Source organism: Natrix helvetica (genome assembly GCF_964273705.1).
Source record: "Natrix helvetica genome assembly, chromosome: 3".
NCBI classification, from domain to species: domain Eukaryota; kingdom Metazoa; phylum Chordata; class Lepidosauria; order Squamata; family Natricidae; genus Natrix; species Natrix helvetica.
The window spans coordinates 23,754,465-23,781,585 of NC_138549.1; the positions used below are offsets into that span (position 1 = coordinate 23,754,465).

Consider the following 27,121-nt stretch of genomic DNA (forward strand, 5'->3'; position numbering starts at 1 on the left):
TGATTTCATTTGAGGGCTGCATCAGGGTTGTGTTTGACCTCGTGGGGCCAGGGTGGGCGTGGTTAGCTCGATGTCACTCGTGTCAGGGGCTCCTGTGGTGGCCCAAACATTCTTCTAGCAAAAACAGGCTCCTGAGCTACGTTTTCAGCTGCAACGGCCTCCTGCAATCCTCTGCCTAAGGAGGGCTGCCCAAGCTCCATTTTTGCTGGCAGAGGCACTGCAGGCTGGTCCTTCACTGTTTGTAGGGTGGCCCCACGGGCCAGATCTAACCACCCCACAGGTCGGATCTGGCCCCCGGACCTTAAGTTTGGCACCCGTGTCCTAGAACTAACTACAGAAAAATGCAAAGCAAAACATAGTTTGTCTTTTTTATTAACCACTGATACTCATGGGAATTGCCGGTTGCTAGTTCATTAATAAGTTTTAATCAGATTTACTGTGTCATGCAAATCGAAACATAGTTTTTCCTGCCAAATCTTTCATTAAAACTTATCTCTGCAAAGACATTGTATTCTCTATGTAGATACACTGTTACTTGAAAAAGAAGGTAGCCGTCACCCTACAAAATCCTTTACTGATTTTAATGTTTTGTTCTGTTCCTCTGAGCTTGAATAACTGAGTGATGCTGAATGGTAAAGACTCAAGGTTAGGGATAGCACCTCTTTTTGATATTTTTCAATTCACGTTCTAATGATATTCCTTGAAAATAAATCAGATTGGTTTCAGTTGATCTCACTTCAGCTTGCATATTTAACTGTTTTTTTTTGTATTGTCTATTGTATTATTGTACATTAATATCCTCTCACTGGAATTAAAATTTGCTTTCTGAACTGTAGTACAAGGATTCCCATTCTGGTAGCTCTAATACCATACCTATAGTATAATTTATTGGAATCTCCTTCTTTGGGCATACCAAGAGCCTTGATATTTATGTTATTTATATTTCAAAGTCAATCCTAAGAAATTGAAAAAAAAACCTGAATATTTGTCTTCTGTGGTACAGTGACTTATCTCTTACTAAAACTTGCTCACTGACCTTCAAAAGCACTGGGCCAGAGTTGTAGTGAGGGGCAGTGAATGTTATCTCCTCCACTGTCAAATTGTACAGGACTGATTAAGAAGATGATGAGTATCTGTTGATATCTAGAAGGTGTTTCTTCCACAGTTCTAAGATCTAACTATCCTGGAATAAAGCATTCAGATTTTAATTAATAACAAATTGTTTTGAATATAGAATAGGAGTTTAATGCTCTGTATTTGATAGTAGTAAGATTATTGAAAAAACATATGGGAAAGGTGGCTCCATTGAACTTAGCAAGATTAATTCAAGACTTTGTAGACACACTTAAATAGTTTAAATATAATGGAACTTCAGCCAGATGCAGTTATTCAATCTGTAATTAATGTAATAGTTTTACACCATGGAGAGATAACATTTTTATAAGTTTTATTAGTTTATTTTAGTTTTCACTCATTGGTATGATTTTGATATAAGTGGATCTGTTTTCCCATTTTTTTTTAACAAAACCAGATTATACTTCTTCGCCTCCAAAATTCAACCTCCAATCATTTTCATCATATTCTCCTTCAATTTCTATTGGTAGCTAACATTACTAATATTAATTAGGGGTAATGAGAAAAGCAGTTACCAGATTGTGAATTTCATCCAAGAGATTTTCATAGCATAAATATTGTGAATACCTTGGACAGGAATTTTAGTTTGTGGATGGGAATGTAGTAAATATTTTGGATATTTTAGTTCAGTTTATGCCATTTTCAGATTTTTTTTCTGACTTCTTCATCTTGTTTTGTAAGATCTTATGTAGTTTCTTATTATGTTCCATTCCAAAAATGTCCATTATGCTAAAAGAGCAAAGTGTTTTTTGAGTTGAGCTCAGTGCTTAGTGATTTCATATCTTAGCAACAATATGGAAATAGTTTACCATTGCCTTCTACTGGGCTGTTAATTAGTTTTATAATCTATCCACACTTAGATTAGATTGATGGTTTTCCAGCAAAGACATGCATAACCAAAAGATATGCACAAAACCAAGGATGAAAGCCTCATAGAATGCATATCAATCAATGTTAAAGGAAAAAGAATAACATTGCCGTGGATGTATATTATAGGCCACCCAACCAAGCAGAAGAAATAGATAAACTTTTTGCTAACCAATTAACAAATGTATGTAAAAAGCATACCATAATAGTAATGGGAGACTTTTAACTATCCTGATATTAACTGCAAGACAAACTATGCAGCATGTGGGAGATCAAACAGATACCTAACCAACTTAGCTGACAACTTTGTCATCCAAAAGGTAGAGGAGGAAACTAGGAAAAGCTATACTGGAGTTAATAGAGAAGTTGAAGACGCCGGAATTTTGGGCAAGAGTGACCATGTCTTATTGGAATTCAATATAGTGCAAACACAAACAATAGAACATAATCCAACCAGTGTCTTAAACTTTAAAGGAGCTGATTTTAACAAACTCAGAGAAAGCCTAGGAAAGATTCCATGGATGCAAACCTTAAAGGGGAAAACAACTCAAAAAGCTTGAGAAACTCAGAAAAATATGATCATAAAAGCCCAATCCAGCACAATACTGTTGGTCCTCAACTTACAACCACAATTGAGCTCAAAATCTATGTTGCTAAGTGAACCATTTAAGTGAATTTCCCCCCATTTATGACTGTTCTTGCCACAGTTATTAAGTGAAGCACTGCAGCTGTTCAGTTAGTAAAATGGTTGTTAAGTGAATCTGATTTCCCCATTGACTTTGTCAGAAAGTGGCAGTAGTTGATCACACGACTTTAAGGCACTGCAAACATCATAACAACAGTCAGTTGCCAAGCATCTGAATTTTCATACATGACCATGGGGATGTTGCAATGGTTGTAAGTGTGAATTATGGTCAAAAGACCCTCTTTTAGTGCTGCTGTAACTTTGAACAGTCACTAAATGAACTGTTGTAAGTCAAAGACTACCTGAACCACTGAAAAACAAAAACAAGAAATCCAAGAAAAAACCATCTTGGTGGCACAAATATATCTGATAAACTGAAAGACAAAAAGACAAGGGCAAAAAATGGAAAGAGGGACATTTAACTAAGGCAGAATATCAGCAGATAGCCCGAATCTGCAAAGATGAAGTCAGAAAAGCAAAGGCTCAGAAGGAACTCAGAAGACTTTTAAGAAAAAACAAAGATAATAAAAAAAAGTTTCTTTACACATATAAATAACAAGAGTAAAGTCAAGGAAACAGTCAGTCCACTAAGGAGAGAAGGTGGCAAGAAAGTAACAGGTAGTAGAGAGAAAACAGAGCTGCTTAACTCATTCTTTGCATCAGTCTTTATGGAAAAAAATTACAACCCTACCTACCAAAAACATAACCTCAAAAATACAGCAATATAGTACAGGATTGCAGGTGGGCGGGCCACCCACTGGTTGCCACTACCAGTTTACCCAAACTGGCAGCAGCCCACCACTGGTTGAGACTTTGGAAAAAGTGCAGAGAAGAACAACTAAGATGATTAAGGGCCTGTAAACACATGAATAGTTGGAGGATTTGGGTTTGGCTAGTCTAGAGAAAAGAAGTACTAGGGGTGACACGATAGCAGTTTCCCAGTATCAGAGAGGTTGCCTCAAAGAAAAGGGCATCAACGTATCTTCCAAAGCTCCAGAAGGCTAGACAAGAAACAATGGATGGAAACTAATCAAGGACTGAAGCAACCTGGAATTAAGGAGAAACTATAGGGCCGTGATTGCAAACCTGTGGCATGTGGAGCACCTGGCCGCGCTGGCCAGCTGATTTTTTACCCTTCCGGAGGGCCAGGGGAAGCCGTTTTTGCCCTCCCCTGGCTTCAGGAAAGCCTCTGGAGGCTGGGGAGGACGAAAAATGGCACTAACGGGGCCAACCGGAAGTGCATTCCTGAACCTCCATTGGAGCCATTTTTCACCCTCCCGGGCTTCAGGAAAGCCTCTGAACCTGAGGAGGGGTCATACAAACATGCGCATGGAGTCGCGCTCGAATGCGCAGGTGGACGGGGAGGATTGAGTGGGCATGCTTGTGCAATTTTGGCAAGCCGTAAGAAAAAAGTTTGCCATCACTGGTATAAGTTCACCTGCTTAAGCAGAGGGTTGGACTAGAAGACCTCCCAGGTCCCTTCCAGCTCTATTCTAATTAAATTGATTAATGCTCTTCTGGAAGGCCATGAGGTGGAATAAGACCTCATCTCCAATGGGAGAATATTCTAGAGGGCAGAGACCCCATCAGAAAAGCAGAGATCATTTGGTAGATGGGATCTGAAATAGGCTTCTCCCGCTGGAGTGTGTGGGATGCGTCAATCCCATTAGGGTGAGACAGCTCAAGTTCCTGATATTTTGAAGTGGAGACAGTAAAAAAATAAAGATACAGTAAGCCCTAAATAGGCACGTAGAGGTTAAACAATAATCATTAGGTATGTTTTTTTTTAATTGCTGGAAATTAATGTTACGCTGAGCATTAATACGAGACAGGCATTTTGTAGCTCTCTGAGCTTTTTAATATTCCTAGGGCCAAATCTAATTTTAAATATTATAAGAATCCTTTTTAACATGTTGCATAGTAAAAAATAATAATAAAGAAAAATATGTTTTAATGCACATACCAAACTGAAGTGGAAGTTAATTATCTGGCATTCCAAAGTCACAAGATCTATCTCAAGTATTGCTCTGAAAGTTAAAGTTATTATACATGGATTAATTAGATTAATATGCATGAACAAATCTCAGCAGAGGATCAGAGCATCCTTTCTTCATAATCATTTACTGCAGAGTAGACATTGAGTTGATAAGAAATGCTTATCAACAAAAAGATAGTTGAAATGTAAATAAAACGGCTACTCCAATTTTAAAATCTAATCATTTCCTTTTACATGTATGTATTTTCTGCGGTGTAACGTGTCAAACCTGATAAATCAGTGCTTTAGCACTTGGGTTCCCCCCTCCCCTTGCATTTCTGTTCATTACTGGTATCATTTACCTTCTTCAAAACACCATTTTCAAGGGGAAGGGATATTTCTGTTCCATTGGTACAGATGCTCTGTTTTTGCACATTAGTAAGTTCTGCTGCCTTGTCAGTCACTGCCTTCCAATGAGTTGCTAAGACCAGCGCTCTGCCCAAGCTTTCACCTAATTGGCTAAGGACTGTATTTTGGGAGGAATTTTGCTGGAAGGAAAGGCTGCAGTCTTTCGCCAGCAGCCTCCAGGCTGTCTTTGCTTCATCATCATCTAAAGGGAAATCCCCAGATAAGGCATAAAGCTTTTAGCTAGAGGAGGGAGAAAATAAACATGATAATTATTCCACGGAAACTTGCGCATCATCAGGATGATGCAATTGAAAAGATATGGCTACTCCTACATTAGAGGATTTTGCTTGCTTCATGGGAGTGCCGATTGGACACAGCTACAAAAGGTAGGTAGGAGGTTGATTAAAAAATACATCACTGAATGTTAGAGAGTTTGCGGCACTATGCTGCAGATCATCTGTGTTACTTGGAGCAAGGATTTAGAGAAAAGAGATTTCTTCTAAGATCAGAGAATCTGTATGTGAGAGTTAAATCAATTCATGTCAAAGCAATCTGTGGAGCTCTTAGAAAATAAATTGTTTATTTTTTTCTAATAGCATTCACAGAAATATTTCTAATTTTCTTTTAGGTATGGCATTTCTACATGAATCTTAAACTGTCTTGTTTTTCTCACTTAAAACTTGGGTCAATTTGTTTGATTCTTTTCCCCCTCTAGATTAGAAAACATTGATAATCTGTATATAAAGTTGCATATAAAGAAAATGTTAAGTAAACACAGGTGAATCCATAATGCGTGTTTTGAATATTTGTTCTTAAGATTCAATATCTCAGAGGCTTAAAGATGCTAAGGATCAATGCTGATTTATAATAGTAGCTATATGCTAATAGGAACACCAATACAGTAAAACAGAAGGCATAAATTTAAGAATTGTTCGTGTTTCTTTGGGCTGCAATTTCACCATGATTTTCATAGATTTCAGGTGGCTTTAAGGAAAAAATATATCAGTTTATACATGCTCATCTTTAATCAATCCAGAGTTATGGCAGATTTAAGTGAGAATTTATATTAACTGATAATTTATGAATATTATTATCTGCTCTGCCTTTTATTTCCTGTAATAGAACTGCTGATAGAAATAGAGCTGCTGGATAGATACCTGACTTAGTGATAACTTCCAAATCCTGATTATTAATCCTTCCCAGAGTGCATCTGACCATAAAGCAGTGATTTTTTTTTATTCTTTTTAAAATGTGGTAGACGCAAATATGAAGAATCAGGAATCGGGTTTAAGGTCTAACATACAGTATAACAGTTTGGGAAAAGTAGATTGCAAATAATTTAATCCCTTTTGTCTGATATTAATATAAATGCAGCCTAAGGCTACTTGTAGGTTGCATTTGCATAACTTTATAAAGTCATGAGCAGAATTAGAGCTTTGTGTAAACACCACATACTCCATTCATCAGTGAATTGGAGGAGGATTGTTTTAATTTTGAACAGCCCCAAGATTTGATTGGCTAATCAAGTCCTCCCTGTGATAAATTCAAAATGGATTATCTCAATCATTCTGGATATGTTTCAAACTCAAAGAACCCCATTTGATATTTAAATGAGTTACTGACATAGCTGACTCTTAACTCCAAAGACTTCCCAAATAGTCAAAACATTTTTTAAAATCAAGATTACATTGGGCTTTAAACAAAATGTTGTAACTTAAATATGTTTAACATCCAAAATATGTCGGACATCCCTAGATAATAGAAAAATATGTACTATTTACTTATAGATCTAAGAATGATTTCCTGGCAACTAGTTCATTTTTGCTAACAAGGAACATATCTGTTGTTGGGAAATGACTATATCTCCTGTCCTGTATTGCACTGAATTAATAATATAACCACATCTAAATTAAGACTTTGTACTACATTGATTTCTAAAAAGAGAAGTTATTATATATTTTAACTATTCATTGCAATTGGTTGAATCTAAAATAATTGATGGAATCATCCCTGTGGTTTGGTCTTTTACTTATATGTAAGACAATAATTTCTGCGTATACTATATATACCTTCAATGTAAAGTTCTTAAATCTGTCTTTTATTCTTTTTATTAAATTCCATTTAGTAATGTGATACTTGAATGTACATTAGATTTCATGACTATTTGTGAATGTGTGTTTTAGGGGTTCAAAATCCTATATTTATATATATTGCTTTGTACAGTTCTTTTAATTCCATTTTAACCTCCTCCATTCCAACTGTACATATTCAATTTTTACTGTATTTTGATATATTTTGCATGGACTGTACACCGCCCCGAGTCCCTTTTGGGAGAGGGGGCGGTCTAGAAGCATGAATAATAAAATAAATAAATAAAATAAATAATGGCCTCCAACCTAGAACTAAGGACATTTTCCTGACATTGAGAACAATGAATTAGATTTGCCTTCAGAGGTTGTAGATGGTCCACCATTGGAGGTTTTTAAGAAGAGGTTGGACAACTATTCATGTGGGATGGTATAAGGTCTTCTGCTTGGGCAGGGAGTTGGACTGGAAGACTTCCAAAATCCCCTCCAATTCTATTATTCTGTTATCATAATTTTCATTTTTGGCTGATGCAGTTTTAGTGTCTTATAAAAATCATTTTCTGTTCTTTGTTTCCATACTTAGGGCAAGGTAACAAGACTGTTTTCTTACTACTTGATGCATCCTCATTTCTATTCTTTTACAGGCCCAACTTGTATCTTTCATCTATCTTGGAAGTTAGTCTTGAAAATGTAAATGTAGCTTTCATGCCCAACAATAAGCTCCAGACATCTAATATATTGTGTCCAATATTGTGTCTGATTCTTTTGGGAGAATCAGACTCATGCCTTCCATTCACATGACTTTGTTTTGGGACTTTGTCAGTCTATCCAATGCCATGGACTGCTAATTAACGAGTCCTCTTCATAACTCTGTCCTGTAACTCTTGTCAAGTTCCCTGCATTAGTACCTTCAGCTAATCTTCATCCCCACCCTCCAGGGAATTATCTGCTAAAGCTGGCCCCAAGGTACTCCTGGGGATACCTCTACCAGATTAGTTCCTAAGAGACTCTAGTTTTGTTTATGAATGTTTCTACCAAATCTGCCTCTGATCTTTTAAAATGACACTTCAGCCAGATTGACCCCTAGATACTTTACACATTTTTTTTCAATCACCCATTTCATTTCCTCAGATATGGCAATGCTACAATATTCAAGCAACAACCCTTTTTGTTCTTCAATAAATTGTGTCTCCCAAAGCAGACAGCTTTTTCTCTTTATTGTTCTGTTACTTAGCTGGATAAGAGATTAGAGTTGAATGTTTAGGCTTGATAAGCGATTACAAAATTCAGTGTCCTAATCTAATCTAAGAGGGAAATAAAGAGGAAGAAGGAAACAGTCATTCAAGATCTTTCTGGAAGATACAAACTGAAGAGATGTTAAATTCTTATCATCCATTGCAGACTCATTAAATGCTTCACCAATCTTTCACCATCAGAGTTGCATGGAAAAAGGCTGCCGAAGAAAACAGATGCAATAGGCAAATTCATCCTGAAAAGCCCAAGATATGTTTTGAATACATCTCTTTTCTCATTTTTTAATGAAAAAAAATACCCTCTGCTCCATATACCTATCTGTCCTTTCGCTGACTCTTTACCGACTTCTTCATATATGAGAGTAATTTTTGCATCTTGGTCCATTTCTTGCTTTGTTTTTTTTGCATCTTGGTCCATTTCTTGCTCCTTCTTACACGTTGTTTTTCAGTATTAACTTCCAGCATCTTGCCTGAACTCATCCTCAAAATCTAAACAAAATATAAGGGGTATAGGAGAAAGCGAATTGATTAAGTGCCTATGATTATTCAATATTAGGGTAAACAAGACTCAAGAATTCTGATAGGGTTCCTTTCATTGTATACATCAGCTGTCTATGCCTCAATGGTTGGTTACGACCGGTACCCCTCAGTATGGGCGTACCGGTGCCTGCCAGGAGCACCAGGTACTGTTCTGGTACGGTGCTCTAGAAGGCCCACCTGCCCGACTGCGCTCCTTAACAGGTTTTCAGGGTTTAAGCGCACAAAGCGTACAGTGCTTGCGCAATGCTCCACCAAGCAACTGGAGTGTCGCGGAACATTGCTGGTGGTAAGTACGCATGCGAGTGCTGCGTGCGTTCATGTGGTGGACGCCCGGCCCCGTTGCCCGTACCAGTTGCACCAGGATCTGGAACACACCACTACTATGCTCACAAGTGAGGCATGACTCTTGGTCAGACAATATCTTCTGTTAGATCGGGTAATGGAAAGGCACACACATGCTAACGGTAACAACAGCTCTTTATTAACTTAATAGCAACTATATACAATCCAGCGAAGGTTGAGTCTGACAGCAGCCCTTTTATGGGGAGCTGTCAGACCCTTCGACCAATGAGATTAAACCTCTGTTCCCGCTGGAACAGAGGACCTTGGTGTAAACCACTATAGCTGAAGCTAGTATCTAACATCTTCCTCTGCTGGAGATTTAAAAAGATACTTGATTTTTATCCCAATACATTACAGTCTTGCAACTTTTGGTGTTTACAGTTTCATAATAAAATGACATCAGAATTAGAACAGCATACAATTCAAATCATAAAAACAAAACTGAAGTAGAAGAGAAAACCACAAACAGTGCAAATACTGAAGGGCTCTTGGAAAAGCTTGGTTTTTAATAATTTCCAGTGGGGAGCCCTTTTTGAAGTTTTGTGCTGCTTTGGAGAAGTGGTGCCCTCTAGCTTCATGGAGGTGTAAATCAATACACAGTGTCCTCTTTACATGGTCAAATAGGCTGGTTTGAATCCATTTGGAGAAGGTGATCTGTAGGTATCCAGGTGCCAAATCTTGAAAGTCTTTATAGATTATAGATTTCTAAGAACATGAAGTCTAGTACTGCCTTAAGCACTACGCCAGCTGGATGACCTTGGGCCAGTCACTTTCTCTTAACCTTAGGAAAGAGCCAATGGCAAACCACTCTGAAAATCTTGTGAAGAAAATTGCAAGGATTTATTCAGTTTCTGAGAATCAAGACATGATTGAATGGAAGAAAAGGGGTATAATAAAATACAAGTACAAGTCTTTCCTTGAATCTTCATGATTTTTGTTAGAAGGAATATTTCTCAGTCTAATGACATTATTGTCATTTGGAATTGAGGAAAAATCCTCTTGCTCAGGAGTAAAATCAATTTACCTTTGCTACCGGTTCACAAATGTGAGCGCATGCTAGTTGTCCACCTAGTCGTCCACTTCCGTACATGCGCAGCACATTCTGCGGATGCACAGAGTATCAAAAATGGGATGTGATGATGTTTGTGTGGATGGGCAGAACCTCCTGGCGCCACTGCTACCGGTTTACCTGAACCAGATAGAACCGGTCGAATTTCACCCCTGCTCTTGCTACTTGTCAGAGCTATGAAGTGAGATCTTGGCCTCTCAACTGACTTCTTCATTGCAGGATATATCTTAGAGAAACTCAAGAATTTTCCCATCCCTGCTAGTTTCCCAAAGTACAATAGAAATGTTACCACAGAAATGGCTCTAACATTCACCAACAAGTTGTAATCCACAAGTTTGGACCAACTCTTATTATCCCTGAGGAAAAAACCATACTGCCTGAGACTCATCCAAAATATTTGATTGGTTGTCAACAGGAAAGGTTTTGTGGTTGCCAATAACAATTTTTTTAAAACCATGTAACATTTTGACTACTAGTGACTTCGACTGAGCATCTCTACATTGGTAGTGCAAATAATTGAATTAAAAAGGAGAATTATTCAATTCTCTGAATGGAAAGCACAGCCTCGAGGAAGGACAAAGAAATTTTTTATGGTAATTGGGGATACCCCAGATTTTTAGATCATTTTCCTCAGTAAATAAATGAACAAGTATAATATTTTTGACCAATTTAATTGGGTTATTTTCATCTAGTTTTAGGCTTACATGGAGAATAGATCATGTTCCATTTACCAGTATTTTATTACTTTACTGGATTATTGTATTGTGCATCTTGTCTTTTTATTTCCTGGGTTTTTAAAATATGTGGCTGATTGCAAGTGTAGATATGTATAGTTATATTGTAGTTACATTTCTAGAAAAACTGATGTTCATATCTTATTTGAATAACTTTTTTGTCTTGTTTTCCCAGGTTCCTGCACTATAAGTGCCTTATGTAGTCATTGTACAGCGACAACTTTGTTGTTCTCCTGATCATCTCTCACAACTAGATATTGGCTTTAACCTTATAAATCAACTATAGCAGCTGCTTCTTGTATATCTGATTCCAGCGTTTACAAAGCGTGAGAAAAAATATTGAACTAAACAAGAAGACTGCTGAATCTGTAGCTTTTCCTACCTAATTAACACCAACAAAGAGGATACTACAGCCTAAAATGTATAAAAGAATGCCATTGTATGAAAACAAAGTTTTTTCCTCAGTAGCATGAACGTTGACCAGAAATGCTACTGAGCATGATTTTTTTGCAGACAAAAGTGTACAAATGGCATATATTGGATGATAACTACAATGTTCACTGATAATAGCTGCTTTGTACATCATCTTTGTATGCATTGGATTTTCTTAAGCTACGCCTGGTTTTATTGAAAGGAACTTCTTGGCTTTCTGGAGACTTTAAAACAGAGATTAGTTCATTAACAACTCACAAAATCGAAAGCAGCTTTATATCATGGCTTCAATTGTTGCTCCAGTGAGAGACACAAAATGGCTGACACTAGAAGTGTGCAGGCAGTTTCAGAGAGGGACTTGTTCACGTTCTGATGAGGAATGTAAATTTGCACATCCATCCAAAAGCTGCCAAGTTGAAAGCGGAAGAGTGATTGCCTGCTTTGATTCCCTAAAGGTAAGAATGCATGCATTAGAAGGATGTATTGTAAACATATCCTTGTATTGAGATCTGGTTCTGATCCCTGAATGGGTTACATCCAGTCAGTTTTCTCAACAAGGGTATGGAACTGGTTTGCTCTTGTTTTTTTCCAAGGTGTTTCGTAGCTTCTTGGACTAGGAATTCCTTGTTGCTATCCCATCCCATCTCCAACTCAGCCTGGCTCAGTGTAGTTTCCAAATCTAAATTGGAAGATTTCTTCCAAGTGAAAGATCCAACAAGTTCCTAAAAATCCTAGCAGACAACTTTGTTTCCCAAAGAGTAGAGAAGGGAACAAGGGGATTAGCTATATTGGACTTAATTCTCACTAACAGAGATGAAATGATAGAAGGTGTTGAAGCTACAGGAACCTTGGGGGCAAGTGATCATGCAATATTGGAACGGAATATTATTCAAGCACAATCAGTAGAACAAAGTCAAACTAGAGTCTTGGACTTTAAGAGAGCTAATTTCAATAAACGTAGAGCTTGGGAAGGATTCCATGGATGAGAATACTCAAGGGGAAAACAACTCAAGAAGCTTGGGAAATTTTGAAACGTGAGATTATAAAAGCCCAGCCTAGCGCAATACCAATGAAGAAGAAAAAGAACAGCTCTCAAAAGAAACCAGCATGGCTGCATAAAGAACTCTCTGACAAATTGAAGGACAAAAAGGACAAGTATAAAAGGTGGAAAGAGGGGCATATAACAAAGGCAGAAAATCAGCAAATAGCCCAAGCCTGTAAAGATGAAGTGAGGAAAGGTAAGGCTCACAACGAACAAAGGCTTGCGACAAAAGTAAAAAATAACGAAAAAAAGCTTCTTCCAGCAAGTTAAAAACAAGAAAAAATCAAGGAACAATTGCTGGGAGAAAGTGGCAAGAAGGTAACAAGCAACGAGGAGAAAACAGAACTACTTAACTCGTTTTTTTATCTGTCTTTACACAAAGGGAAAAAACAGTCCAACCTATCAAAAACAGCACCACAAAAACAAATTAGGAACACGTTAAAATAGGGAAGAAAATGGTAAGTGAGCACCTGTCTATCCTAGACGAGTTCAAATCACCAGGACCGGATGGATTACACCCCAGGATTCTGAAAGAACTGGCAGACGACATCTCAGAACCACTGAACTATATCTTTCAAAGATCCTGGAGCACTGGGGAACTGCCAGAGGACTGGAAAAGAGTTGATGTAGTTCCCATCTTCAGAAAAGGGGGAAAAATGGATCCAGGAAACTACAGACCTATCAGTCTGACCTCAATACCAGGGAAGATTCTGGAAAAGATAATCAAGAACAAATGAGCGAACACCTAGAAGCAAACAAAGTAATAACCAAAACCCAACATGTGTTTGTGAAAAACAGTTCATGCCAGAATCTTATTGTATTCTTTTACAAAGTGACAAAATTAGTAGACCAGAGGAATGCTGTTGATGTAATTTACTTGGACTTCAGTAAGGTATTTGATAAAGTAGACCATAACCTACTACTAGATAAAATAGAAAAATGTGGATTAGACAGCATCACCACCAGATGGATTCATAACTGGATGACCAACTGCACTCAATGTGTAGTCCTCAATGGAACTACATCTACATGGAGGGAAGTATGCAGTGGAGTACCCCAAGGCTCTGTTTTAGGCCCAGTACTCTTCAACATCTTCATCAATGATTTGGATGAGGGGATTGGTGGGGAACTTGTCAAATTTGCAGATGACATCAAGCTGGCAGGAATAGTCAATACTACAGAAGATAGGCTTAAAATACAGAAGGGTCTTGACAGACCTGAACATTGGGCGCAATCTAACAAAATGAAATTCAATGGTGAAAAGAGTAAGGTTCTACATTTAGGCAAGAAAAATGAAATGCACAGATACAGTATATGTGGTATCTTGCTCAATAGTAGTAACTGTAAGAGGGATCTTGGAGTCATGGACAACCATTTAAATATGAGCCAGCAGTGTGCAGCAGCTGCCAAAAAAGCCAACACAGTTCTAGGCTGCATAAACACAGGGATAGAATCAAGATCATGTGAAGGGTTTATACTACTTTATAATGCCTTGGTAAGGCCATAGTTGGAATACTGCATCCAGTTTTGGTTGCCATGATGTAAAAAAGATGTGGAGAGTCTAGAAAGAGTGCAGAGAAGAGCAACAAAGATGATTAGGGGACTGGAGGCTAAAACATATGAGGAACGGTTGCAGGAACTGGGTATGTCTAGTTTAATGAAAAGAAGACTGGGGAGACATGATAGTAGTGTTCCAATATCTCAGGGGCTGCCACAAAGAAGAGGGAGTTAAACTATTCTCCAAAGCACCTGAGGGTAGAACAAGAAGCAATGAGTCGAAACTAATCAAGGAGAGAAGCAACTTCAAACTAAGGAGAAACTTCCTGACAGAACAATTAATCAATGGAACAGCTTGCCTCCAGAAGTTGTGAATCCTCCAACACTTGAAGTTTTTAAGATGATGGTGGATAGCCATTTGTCTGAAGTGGTATAGGTTTTCCTGCCTAAGCAGGGGTTTGGTCTAGAAGACCTCCAAGGTCCCTTCCAACTCTGTTATTGTATTCTATTCTATTCTAAATTAACTTGCAGAGATGAGACCACTTACCGAAGATAGTAAGATTTCTACAGCAAATAGATTACTGTTTGTAATTGTTCAGACAGGAGTCTGTCAATCCATCACTGATTAGTAAGTTTTGGTTAAAAACTAGAACAAGGCAACCTGAATTCTAGTCCTACCTTGGGCATGGAAGTCAGCTGGAAGACTTAGACCTAAGTAGTCCCTCCTTCTCAACCCTAAGAAGACAGTGGCAAATTACTTCTGAAAATGTTGTCAAGAAGTCTGCATGGACTTTCCCAGTAGTTGCTGGAGATCAAGTCTGATTCAAAGACATATTGCCTTGCTTCATATTCACATAACACACATTACATATGCTGTGCTATTGTCTCAGTCTCACTGAATGATTAAGAACTCTCTTGTGTTCAGATCTTAGATACCTCTTCCGGCCACAAGAGAATATGTCTCATTGGCTACAATTGAATTCCTGCCTAAATTTATTATTAGATATATTATTGATATATGTAAATCTTAGATTCATTCAGTGAACTGTGATGGATTATGGAACATCTGCCTGTACAATAGAAGGAAAACTTGTTGGTTCATAGCACTGGTATATAAAGATGAAATTGTTGCCAAGTATATGTGAGAAAATATGCTCGCTCAAAAGTTACAGTTGTTATTTCATTTCCAATTATGTGAAACCTTTCCATTTTGCAATTTTAATTTAGATCTAGAAATTTACTAATGGTTTCGCGCTTGAGAAATGTCTTTGAACAGTTGCTTCTGTAGATACTTATATAAAACACCTTCAATTCCAGACCTAGTAACATGTACATAGTTTTCTTGGCAACAACACAGAAATGGTTTGCCTGTATCTTCTAGGACAAGGGGGTCAAACTCATCGTGTCACGTGAGGTTTCATGACATTTTCCCCATTCGTGGAATTGGGGTGGGCGTGGGCTGCATGTGATGCATCCTGCCTACGTGTCACCAGTTTGACACCCCTGTTCTAGGAGATTCAGCAAATTGTTTCAAAAAAATGCATTCCATAAGATTATTATGGAATTATGAGAGGATGTTCATTATCTGCTATTTGGTTACATGTATGTATGTATATGTATATGTATATACCATATTCTCCATAGTGAGGGGAGGAGTATCCAGGATGGGTTGACCTTGTCCTCTCATTGATTGGGCTGAGTCAGATAAGCTATTTGGGCCACGCCCTGGTCACCAGGTACCACCCAGTTATCGACTCAGCCCCTCAATGGGCGGCTGTGATCATCCCAAGCTCCTGGAAAATTTTAAAGAAAGGATTGAACTCACTGTTAACTTGATTGAGTTCGCTGCCTCCCTGCCTGAGTGAGTAACTGGCTCTTGGCTGATTCCCTGGCTGGGAAGAGAGAGAGAGAGCACGCATAGTAAGCTCTTCAGGGCAACACACAGCCCAGTCATAAAGAGAGACCTAGGGCACTAATCAAGGCTGCGGGCGAGGAGATACTCCCCTGGAAGCCCTGGGAAGGCAATCACATCGGAGAGGCTCAGCCACTGCCGGAGCGTTCCGCCACTCCCCTCCAGGAGTTCGAGCAGCGAACCGCGGCGTTTTTAAACACAGCGGCATGTCCGCACCTGCCTGCAAGTGCTGGAGAGAGATAGCGGCCCGCAGGAGCTTGCAAAGCTTGGAAGAGAGCAGAGGAAGCGAGAGAGAGAGCTCTCCAGTGGCAGCAGAAGCCGCGTGGCAGCCCCAAAGGCACAAGCCGGTTCCATGTGTGCCCAGGGAGAGGAGCTTTTTGAATTTGGAGCTGGCGGCCATTTTGGAACCACATGATCCAAGATGGCGGCACCCAGCAGCACAGAGGACGCCGGCAGGACTCTAGCCTCCAGCCCAGCAGCCAGTAGCCCCACCGGAGGAGCAGAGGAGCAGCTAACCAGGTCAGAGACTGCTACAGAGGCTGCTAAGGGAAGAGGAGGAGGCAAGGCAAAGGCAAAGAGAAAGCACGTCTCCTCCATGGGGACCAAAGAGGCAGGCTGCAGCTCCAAGCCCCCAAAGCCTGGCTCCAAATACGAAAGGCAGAGGCACCGAGCCTTGGAGCACATTTGCCACAAGGCTAGCAGCAAGAGGGCTACCCCTGGCCAGGAACCTGGGGAAGGATTTCCAGGGATTCTTTCTCCTGGCAGGACTGCCGATGGGGAACCCCACCCCCACCCGCCACACACAATACATGCTGATGTATTGCTCAGTAGTCCAAAGTCCTCTTTTCTGATGAGAGCAACTTTTGGATCTCATTTGGAAACCAAGGACCCAGAGTATGGAGGAAGAATGGAGAGGCCAATCAAGCACAGTAATCCTACGGTCATTGAACCAGTTTTTGGTGCTTTGGCAAAAGTTGCTCTCATCAGAAAAGAGGACTTTGGACCAAGGAGCAACAGGACTTTGGACCACTGTGCTTCATTAAGACCAGGGTCAATGCAGCCCTCTACAAGGAGATTTTGGAGCACTTCATGCTTCCTTCTGCAGATGAGATTTATGGGGATGCTGACTTCATTTTCCAGCTGCCCACACTGCCAAAAGCAGCAAAACCTGGTTCAATGACGGTGGGATTACTGTGCTTGATTGGCCAGCAAACTCACCTGACCTGAACCCCATAGAGAATCTATGGGGCATTGCCAAGAGAAAAATGAGAGACATGACACCGAACAATGCAGAAGAGCTGAAGGCCGCTATTGAAGCATCCTGGTCTTCCATAACACCTCAGCAGTGCCACAGGCTGATAGCTTCCATGCCACACCACATTGAGGCAGCAATTGCTGCAAAAGGGGCCCAAACCAAGTACTGAGTACATATGCATGCTTATACTTTTCAGAGGTCCGATATTGTTATATGTACAATCCTTGTTTTATTGATTGCATGTAATATTCTAATTTTCTGAGATGGTGGATTTGGGGTTTTCATGAGCTGTACGCCATGATCATCACAATTATGAGAAATCACAGCTTGAACTATCTTGTTTTGCATGTAATGAGTCTTATATATTAGTTTCACCTTTTAAGTTGCATTACTGAAATAAACGAACTTTTGCATGATATTCTAATTTTTTGAGTTTCACCTGTATAATGTAGTATTAATGTACATATAGCAAATGTTAGGAATTGAGATGGAAATTATATCTAAACAAAAATGCTAACTTGTGCTGATGTATTGATCTTTTTCTCAAGGAGAATTTAAGTTAAAAACAAGAGAGGATCCAGAATGGAAAGATTACATGTGTGATGGGTTTTTTTGTGTTCAGTTAATGGAAAGGTTAAAATCTGATAAAAAGAACAATGAGTTTGAAAATGGTAGGACTGAATTTGATGTGGCACTGTGTAGAAATATTGACCATATTAGTGCTAGGATGTATAAACCTCCTTGCAAGCAATCCACAACCAGATAAACAGAAATTATCATCAGGATTAAAACCAGGCCAACAATCAAGCAGTTAATCAATACCCCAATCAAGGAACTATCAACTGAGACAAATAAACAGTAAACAACAGCTTAATGAAGGAAGTGTCAAGAAGAAAACAAACTCCCACCAACACTGACAGGGCAAGAAGTTGGTATATAAACAAAGAGCAAACCCCACTCCATTCTAGAACTGATGATGTTACCTAGTTGGATAAAAGCATATATGCACGAAAACAACCATGGTCAGATAGGACCAAGGACTCCACGTGTATAATTGGGTTTTAAATATTTGTTGCAAATGTAATGACACTGAAGGTACACTCTTACTTTTGGTGGACATGTAAGAAAACTAGAAAATGTTAGGATCAAATATATATTTGATTCAGAAGATATTAAAATGAAATGTACAGGTGAAACAAGAGTGTTCATTTTGAAGTTAATGGACAAACATTGAAAAAATATTGTGGAATTTTTATTTTTGTGTATGATAGCAGTGAGACTTCTAAATACAGGTAGCCCTTGATTTACAACAGTTCATTTAGTCACTGTTCAAAGTTACAATGGCACTGAAAAACATGGCCATTTTTCACACTTACAACCAATGCAGCATCCCTATGATCAGATGATCAAAATTCAGATGCTTGGGAACTGACTCATATTTATGACGGTTGCAGTGTCCTGGGGTCATGTGATCACCCTTTGCAACCTTCTGACAAGCAAAGTCAGTGGGATAGGCAGATTCACTTAAGAACCGTGTTACTAACTTAACTGCAATGCTTCACTTAACAATTGTGGCAAGAAAGATCATAGAATGGGGCAAAACTCACTTAACAAATGTTTCACTTAGCAACATAAATTTTGGGCTCAGTTATGGTTGTAACCCAAGGTTTACCTGTACACAAAAATGGAAAGACTTACAAATGGATGGTTAGGCCAATGAAATTTGTCGGAAATGGCAGAAACTGGCAGCTTTGTTTAAAGAGAAGACTTACCAATTTTATTTCTATCAAGAAACTACTTTTGGAATTTTTGCAAGAAAATGAAAGAAATGAAATTGTGATTTGGGGACAATAAGAATTATATTGGATTATAGAACTAGTGCGAATTACTGTTATTTTAAACTGAATGTTTGATATATTTTAAATCTACATTTGTACCAAAGAAAGTCATTCTTATCCTCCACTTTTTGTTCCTATTTCTTTCCCCCATTTTTATCTTTCCTTTTCCTTTTATGCTTATAATTATACTTATACCCATACCATACACTATACCCATGATAGTGAACCTATGGCATGCGTGCCAGAGGTGGCATGCAGCACCCTCTGTGGGCACGCAAGCTGTCGCCCCAGCTGAGCTGTTGCACATGTGTGTGGGCCTCCCTCCAGCCAGCTGGTATTCGGGTCTCTGCCACGCATGCATGGGGGTGGGGCGTATGCACAGAGGGCAGGGCACATGCAGGGGGCCACGCATGCATGTGCAGAGGGTGGGCCACATGCAGGGGGCCACATGCACATTGCATTTGGGGGGTTCGGCACGCTTTAGGCACTCAGTCCAGAAAAGGTAAGCCATCACTGAACTATACTATATTAAAAACACAATTGTTCCAGGATACGTTTTGGAATGTGTGAGCACCACAGATTTGTATGATCAGCTTCAGAGACTTGGTGTTTATGAACCCCTTCAAATGGGTTTGGAAAATGCAATTATATTCTCATTCGTCTTTATGCCTATATATAAACTTTTGAAAAAGAATGGGAAAGGATTCGAATCTGTCTTAGTGAATTCCTATTCTGTTTCTCTCTTTCCTTTTTATAGCATACATTAGAATCTTCATCAAATGCGATTTTGTAATATTTTATATCTACAGGGCATTACTAAAGAAAAAATATGGGAATACTTTCCCCCTAATTTTGGCAAAATACATAATACAATTATAATAGATGTGTAACGCCTCAAGAGAAATGTCAACAGAGCAATTCAGTCCAATATGCTATTTGATTTATACAAAAGGCTCTTTTTGAGGATATGAAATAGCTGCTTTGCAATAACAGATTATTATAAAATTTCCCAAAATGGATTGTTTTGTAACGTTTTCAGGGCCGTTGCACGAGGGAGAACTGCAAATATCTTCACCCACCAACACATTTGAAAACTCAGCTAGAAATTAATGGTAGAAACAACCTGATCCAACAGAAAACCGCAGCAGCAATGCTGGCTCAGCAGATGCAATTTATTTTCCCAGGAGCACCTCTTCAGCCAATGGTCAGCCCAATTCTTTATTTTTCATAGCTGACAACTGACTAACATTATAAACAAATAAATTAATTTATTATAATTTTAATTTATAAATTGCAATATGGTGTCATCAGATATTGTCCAATAAAAATGTATAAGTCGCTTGCATGAACCTTTTCTGTTTGTAATCTTATTGCAGCTGTTGAACTTTCTGCATTTTAGGGGCAAGCCAGTTTATTCTGGATAAACTACAAAGAAAAACATAGTGAGATTCAGTTAAGCTGAATAATTTATATATTATTTTGCTTCATATTATTGTGGCCCAGCAGCGGCCGGCTGAGCTGTTGGTGGACTCTGACAGTGATGACCATTATGGGACTGCTCTGGAGGATGAGGAAGACTCTGGAGGATGCTTGGAGTCAGAGCAGGGACTAGAGAGGCCTGTTGGCCACCAGGTGGCATCTGAGTCAGGGAGCAGTGAGGAGGAACAGAGGGAGGAGCTGAGAGGAGAAGGGAGCAGCTGTGGAGAAGACGTCACAGAAGGAAATAGGGACAGCTGACTACGGTTGTGGACCCTCCCAAAGAGTTTATAGGTAGAGCGACGGGAGGGGAATCTTTGCAGGAAACAACAGTCCATTTTACTAGCCGTTGAGAAAGCATTCCGTAAGTCTAATCTTGGTTTCTTGAAGATAGCGTTCTAGGCTTCTAGCCAAGAAGTGGCTTTATCTATGTAATTAGTCGTGGCAGACAGCCAAGCCTGTGTCTGCATATTCATTGGAGTCACGGGACAGAACACATATATGCATGTATTTTCTAAATATATAGAATTTGCATATCTTTCTAAGTTATTTATGTGGATTGGTGAATATTTAGTTATGAAAATGTAGCCTGTGATGTGAAAATCTTAAAATGACCCAGAAACTTTTTGAAATATAGAAATCATTAAAAGTAAAAATAGTAAGAAATTTGAGGTAGTGGTTAAAGTATTAAGTGAGAAACCAGGAGTTTTAATCTGGCATAAAATCAGATGGATGATGTTGCCAAGAAAACTGGTGACTTTCCAGGCAATCACCACAAGTCCATAGTGACTTGAAGATACATATGAGTGTGCTCTCTCACACGCACACACACACACACACACACTTTAGTTGTATACTGCTTGGATCAGAAATTTAATGTTTTTCAAATGTTATTTTTCCTTTAAGAAAGGCTTAAAACTGGATGAAAGAAGCACAGTTTTCATTGAAGCAGTAATTCATGTATGTTTAAAATTTATCTCACATCAAATGTTTTGATGTTGAATAACACCAAAAAGGTCCTTAATGTATAAATCTTTTCATCCTTGTTAGAAGAATAACATATAGGATAATCATGCATAAATCATGTTTTGATTTATTTCTACTTGGTCATACCAATATAACTTTTGTGGCCATTCCTTGGTTGGTTAACCATCCTTTCTCTACTTTTAATTTATATACATGCACTGTACATCAACTCCCTCAAAGATAAACATGGCTTCACAGCTTTCATGCTGAGTCAGTTATTCAGTATGAAGTATGGCTGTTTCAGAATCCTTTGGAACTAGTTCATCAAAATTAAAGCATAATAGTCAGTTTAATTTGTTAAGAAAGCCACAAATATCTAGACATTGAGTTGATACATTCTGCCAAGTCAAAATATGAGTTATTTAAGTGTAGCATGTGTGTGGACTCCTCTAACATAAATCAGTGAACTTTGATATTAAATTTATTACAGAGCATGTGTTTATTTTTCATTTCTATATACTTATTTATCATTGCTTTTTATTCTCTCTTTCAGCCATCATTTCAAGTAGGACCAACAATAGGATCTAATCCAGCACTAAACTTTGCACCATATTTAACTCCAGTTACTTCTGGGGTTGGATTGGTTCCTACGGAAATTGTTCCCACCCAATCTGTAATTGTTCCTGGAAATCCTGTCTCTGGATCAAGTACAACACAGAAGCTCCTCAGGACAGATAAACTAGAGGTATGGTGAGCATCATTCTTCTGATACATGCAGTATTTGGTATTTGGCTATATAGGATTGTGAATAAACACAGTGAATATGTTTAAATATAGAGAAAAGGCTATTTCAGTTGGCTACTTAGCATCAGCAATGCAGATCATCTGTTCTGATCTTTGGTGTCATAATTGTGCTGTATGAAGAAGTGCAGAGTTCATTATTATGCCTATGCAAAACTTTGTTTTGATACATTTCACATAGCACTAGAACAGAGGTGTCAAACTCAAGGACCACAGACTGGATTTGGCCCACGGGGTGTTTAGATCTGGCCTGCAGGGCCGCTCTGGAAACAGTGAAGGACCAGCCCATGGTGCTTCCTCAGAGAAACAAGCTTTGTTTTTGGCTGCGGTGGCCTCCTGCAGCCCTCTGCCAGCGAAAACTGAGGCGGGGGGGAACAAGCTCTCTTTTTGCTGGCAGAGGGCTGCAGAAGGCCGTCGCGGGCAAAAATGGAGGCTGGATTTGGCCCACGGGATGTTTAGATCTGGCCCGCGGGGTTGCCCTGGAAACAATGAAGGACCAGCCCATTGGGCTTCCTCAGAGAAACAAGCTTCGTTTTTGGCTGCGATGGCCTCCTGCAGCGCTTCTCCAGCGAAAACTGAAGTGTGTGTGTGTGGGAAATCGAGCTCTCTTTTTGCTGGCAGAGGGCTGTAAGAGGCTGCCATGGCTAAAAATGGAGCTTGGGAGCCTGTCTTCGCTGGCAGAGCACTTGGGCCACGATGTGATCCTCAATAAAATGAAGTTTGGCACCTCTGCACTAGAAGGTAAGAAGAACTTCCACCCTCATGAAACATCAGCACAGGTCTTGTCTATCTTGACTGGCTGCTTTAGTTTAGGTGAATGACTTCTGTACATGAACAGAAGAGCTCTAAACTATTAGAAATTCAGTTAAAGTGGTCACCTGAATCACTTTTGGAACAAATAATCTCCTCAGAGTTTTGCATGGCCTAGTAATTATATTGTTTGTGCAGCAGTTGTAATCTATTATGAAATTTGTAGGGAACATTAATTTGGAAACAGAGATGATAAACTAAGGAAAAAACATTGTTCAGTTAATTATAGCCCATTACTACATTTGTATGCTGCATTCTCAGAGAGGTGGCCTTTACATGTGGAAAATCTGAGCTTGTTTCTTGAGTTCTGTCAGTCAGAAGTTGAGTTATACAACTGAGTATTATCAATACACCTAGCTCCATAGCATCCGATGACTTCACCCACCAGTTTCATATAGAAAGGAGTGGGGGAGGGTGGAGCTTTATGGAACCCCAAATAGCAGAGATTTAGGGCTAAACCTGTCTCCCCTGTCAACACTAAGGAAGGAGAAGCACCATAGTACCACATCCTCCTTCCTAACCCGTGAAATAGTCCAGAAGGATACCACAATGGATAAGATTAAAAGTCACAGAGAGATCAAGGACCCAGATGGATTCAAGATCCATGCAGAATTTATACAATAGCGAAGCCCATGTTATAGACCAGGGGTGTTAAACTCATATCGTCATGGCAGCATCACGTGACTTATCGGGACTTTTTTTCCTCTTCGCTAAACCGGGCGTGGGTTTGGCCAGCACATGACGCATCCCGCCCACGGGCCGCAAGTTTGACAATCCTGTTATAGACCGAGATTAAAGGTTTTAACAATTTTCAGGGGTTATTTGGGCCTAGTTCAAAAATTGCCTTTTACATTCTTTCTTGTGCTCAGTGCTCATCTTACCCTCACATGCATAATAAATATTGTTTTGTGCCCCAGGTTTGCCGGGAATTCCAACGAGGAAACTGTGCACGGGGTGAAACCGATTGTCGCTTTGCACATCCTGCTGACAGCACAATGATTGATACAAATGACAACACTGTAACTGTTTGCATGGATTACATAAAAGGGCGTTGCCTGAGGGAAAAATGCAAATATTTTCATCCTCCTGCTCACTTGCAGGCCAAAATCAAAGCCGCTCAGCACCAGACTAACCAAGCAGCAGCAGTAGCCCAGGCAGCTGCTACAGTCATGGTAAGTGCAAGGGGAACGGGATCCTTTAAGAGTCAGCTTTAAGTCCTTGAGCTGGAAACTTTAGAGATGGATTTTTGTTACGAATTAGCAACCCAGAAAATCTATTTCACTCAGTAATTTCAGCACAAGGGATAACTTTCTGAAACGCGGCCAAGCTCAAGATCTAATTGTCTTTGTATCTTCAGCCTTTTGCTTCGTACTTAGTACGGACGCTTATTTCTAAAGATTAACTTGGTTTTCATTTGAATGCTTTGAAATTTGGATAAACTAGTCTGCTAACAACATACACCTTTAAATTCACATGGTGGTTTAGAGTATATCTGATGCAGTTATATATGTAGCTAGGTTCTTTATTAAATTTGCATGTTGTCTGCTCCAACTGGAGTTGTGGTGTCTTACAGAGTAACTGTGTAATTAAATTAATTAATTAAAACATTATGAAGGAAGGAAAGCTGAATTAATTAATACACGTATCTTTTAAACTGAGGGCAAAATACTGGATGTCTTCTTTTTCAGTTTGAAAAAGAAATTAGGTGGAAACATGGTTTGCGATAGGTTAATATGCGTTCTCTATATAGGTTGAATCCCTGGAAGGTAACCTGTGCAAGAAACTTTGCCCAATCACTCACTATATACCTTATAATGATGACCTGGGATGGTTCTGCTGTGATATCATTTTGCTAGGATGACCTTTTGAATCCACCATTTAAAAAAAAAGAAAATATCACTTTGTCACCTATTGGCATTTTTGTAAACTTCATTATTTGTGACATCTAGTCACAGTCCCAAGAACCTCTTTAAGTGGATGGAATATTATATTGTTTGTGTCTACCTTTTGGTTTTATAAAGATATCATTGTATTGCTATGTTTCGAAACAAGCAGTACTAAACAGATAGCTTTCCTATATCATCCTAAAATCTTGTAGGAATATCAGTTTAATGACCATGACATTTCTACTTACAATATCTTTACAAAAATAGCTTCTTTTAGTTTAGAAGTGCTGAAAGAGCTGTTTTATCCTGAGAATATATTTCCTATAAGTGGACCCTTTATGGTAATTTATTTGGTCAATGAGAGCAAATTATTTTCAGTATATTAGATAACACAAGCAGGATGTTTCCGGGGAGGAAGTGAAGTATCCTCAATACAAAAATCTGTCCTCATTCTTGCCATAAGGCAAATAATAAAGCAAATGTTAGTTACTTTATATAGTAGATGTAGACTGTAGTACAATAATGCAATACAATAGTAGAGTTGGAAGGGACCTTGGAGGTCTTCTAGTCCAACCCCCTGCCTAGTCAGGAAACCCTATACCATTTCAGACAAATGGCTATCCAACATCTTCTTAAAAGCTTCCAGTGTTGGGGCATTCACAACTTCTGGAGGCAAGCTGTTCCTTGTAGTAGCTTCTTGCTAGCTTCCAAAATGCTCTTAAATCTACCAGAATCATAGAACATAGAATAACAGGGTTGGAAAGGATCTTGGAAGTCTTCTAGTCCAATTCCCTGCTTGAGCAGGAGACCCTATGCCCATGATGGTGAACCTAAGGGTAGAAGTGGCACGCAGAGCCATCTCTCCAGCCATGCGAGCCGTTCCCGTTATTTTTCCAGATTCCAGTGCGCCGGCCAGCTAGTTTTCATGTGTGTGGAAGTGCCGGAAACCAGAAGAACAGCGACCTGGTATGCATGAACACGCCAGGAAGATAATATTCTGATTGGCAGCATGTGCACAGGCCACCTGGTCTTCCAGTTTCTGGCGCACATGTGTACACGAAGACCAGTTGGCTGGTGCACATACACACACTGGAAACTGGAAGATCATCTTCCAGCAGCTGGTGTTCCAGTTTTTGGCACGCACACACATGCTCTTGTTTTGGCACTCAGTGCCGAAAAGGTTCGCCAACATGCCCTATGCCATTCCAGACAGATTATGTCCAATTTGTCCATAATCAATTTGACATGTATTGATATCTGCTTTTAGCGATCAGAACTCAAACATCTGCCTCTTTTTAAATAGAAATTTAGATAGATTGATATGATCGAACATAATTTGATACAACATAATAAAACAAACATAATCAAGTATAAATAGAAAATTATGAACCGACATAATTTTGCATAAATTTGTTTAAAAAGAAGGAGCATTTAATGTTTTCCATACAGGAATTGACAGGTGTGAGTTTAAAAAGACTGCTTCAATTAAGAACCATATTTTTGTTTTGTGTGAGGATTCCATTCATCACCATCTAAAGTTAGAGAAGTTATCTTTTATATATATATCTATATCTATATCTATATCTATATCTATATCTATATCTATATCTATATCTATATATATATATATATATATATATATATATATATATATATATATATATATCTTGCTGAAATCACTTTAATCATGTCGGTGGATAGTTAAATTTTAGAATTTGCTGCCATAAAATGCAATGATGTGGGCCAATTTGGATTAAAAAGTGTTTAAAGTTCTAAGGATAAAATGAGAGCTACTGGGCATTATGACTCTGGAGTCCTCAATGGAAGTAAGCCTCTAGGGACCAGTTGCTAGGGAACAGCTACCAGGAGGTTTTAATGCTCTCCTGACCTCCTTGTGGGCTCCCCAGAGGCATTTGATTGGTCACTGTGGGAACAGAGCATTGAACTAGACGATCCTTGGTCTGATCCAACACGGCATTATTTTATGGTGTGTTGTTGTTTCACATAGCTAGCTTACAGTTTGGCTGAGAACAAAACCATTTGTGCCAATACTGAAAATACATCTATAATATAGCAATACTAGACATTTTTAAACAAACAAATCCAGATTAG

General features: G+C 39.0%; 1 protein-coding gene across 10 annotated transcripts in view; it reads left to right on the plus strand.

Annotated features, from left to right (window-relative positions):
• The window catches only part of MBNL2 (muscleblind like splicing regulator 2), a 67,094-nt gene that overhangs the window by 3,779 nt on the left and 36,194 nt on the right, over positions 1–27,121 (plus strand). For 8 of the 10 annotated variants that reach the window (XM_081948731.1, XM_081948734.1, XM_081948733.1 and 5 more), the window contains exons 1-5: positions 5,320–5,455; positions 11,270–11,981; positions 20,110–20,274; positions 22,066–22,257; positions 24,041–24,295. In XM_081948731.1, coding sequence (XP_081804857.1) covers positions 11,808–11,981; positions 20,110–20,274; positions 22,066–22,257; positions 24,041–24,295 — 786 coding nt within the window. In that variant the 5' untranslated portion in view covers positions 5,320–5,455; positions 11,270–11,807. Of the gene's footprint in view, positions 1–5,319; positions 5,456–11,269; positions 11,982–20,109; positions 20,275–22,065; positions 22,258–24,040; positions 24,296–27,121 lie in introns of those variants that run through there. The other 2 variants (XM_081948730.1, XM_081948729.1) reach the window with 2 other exon arrangements.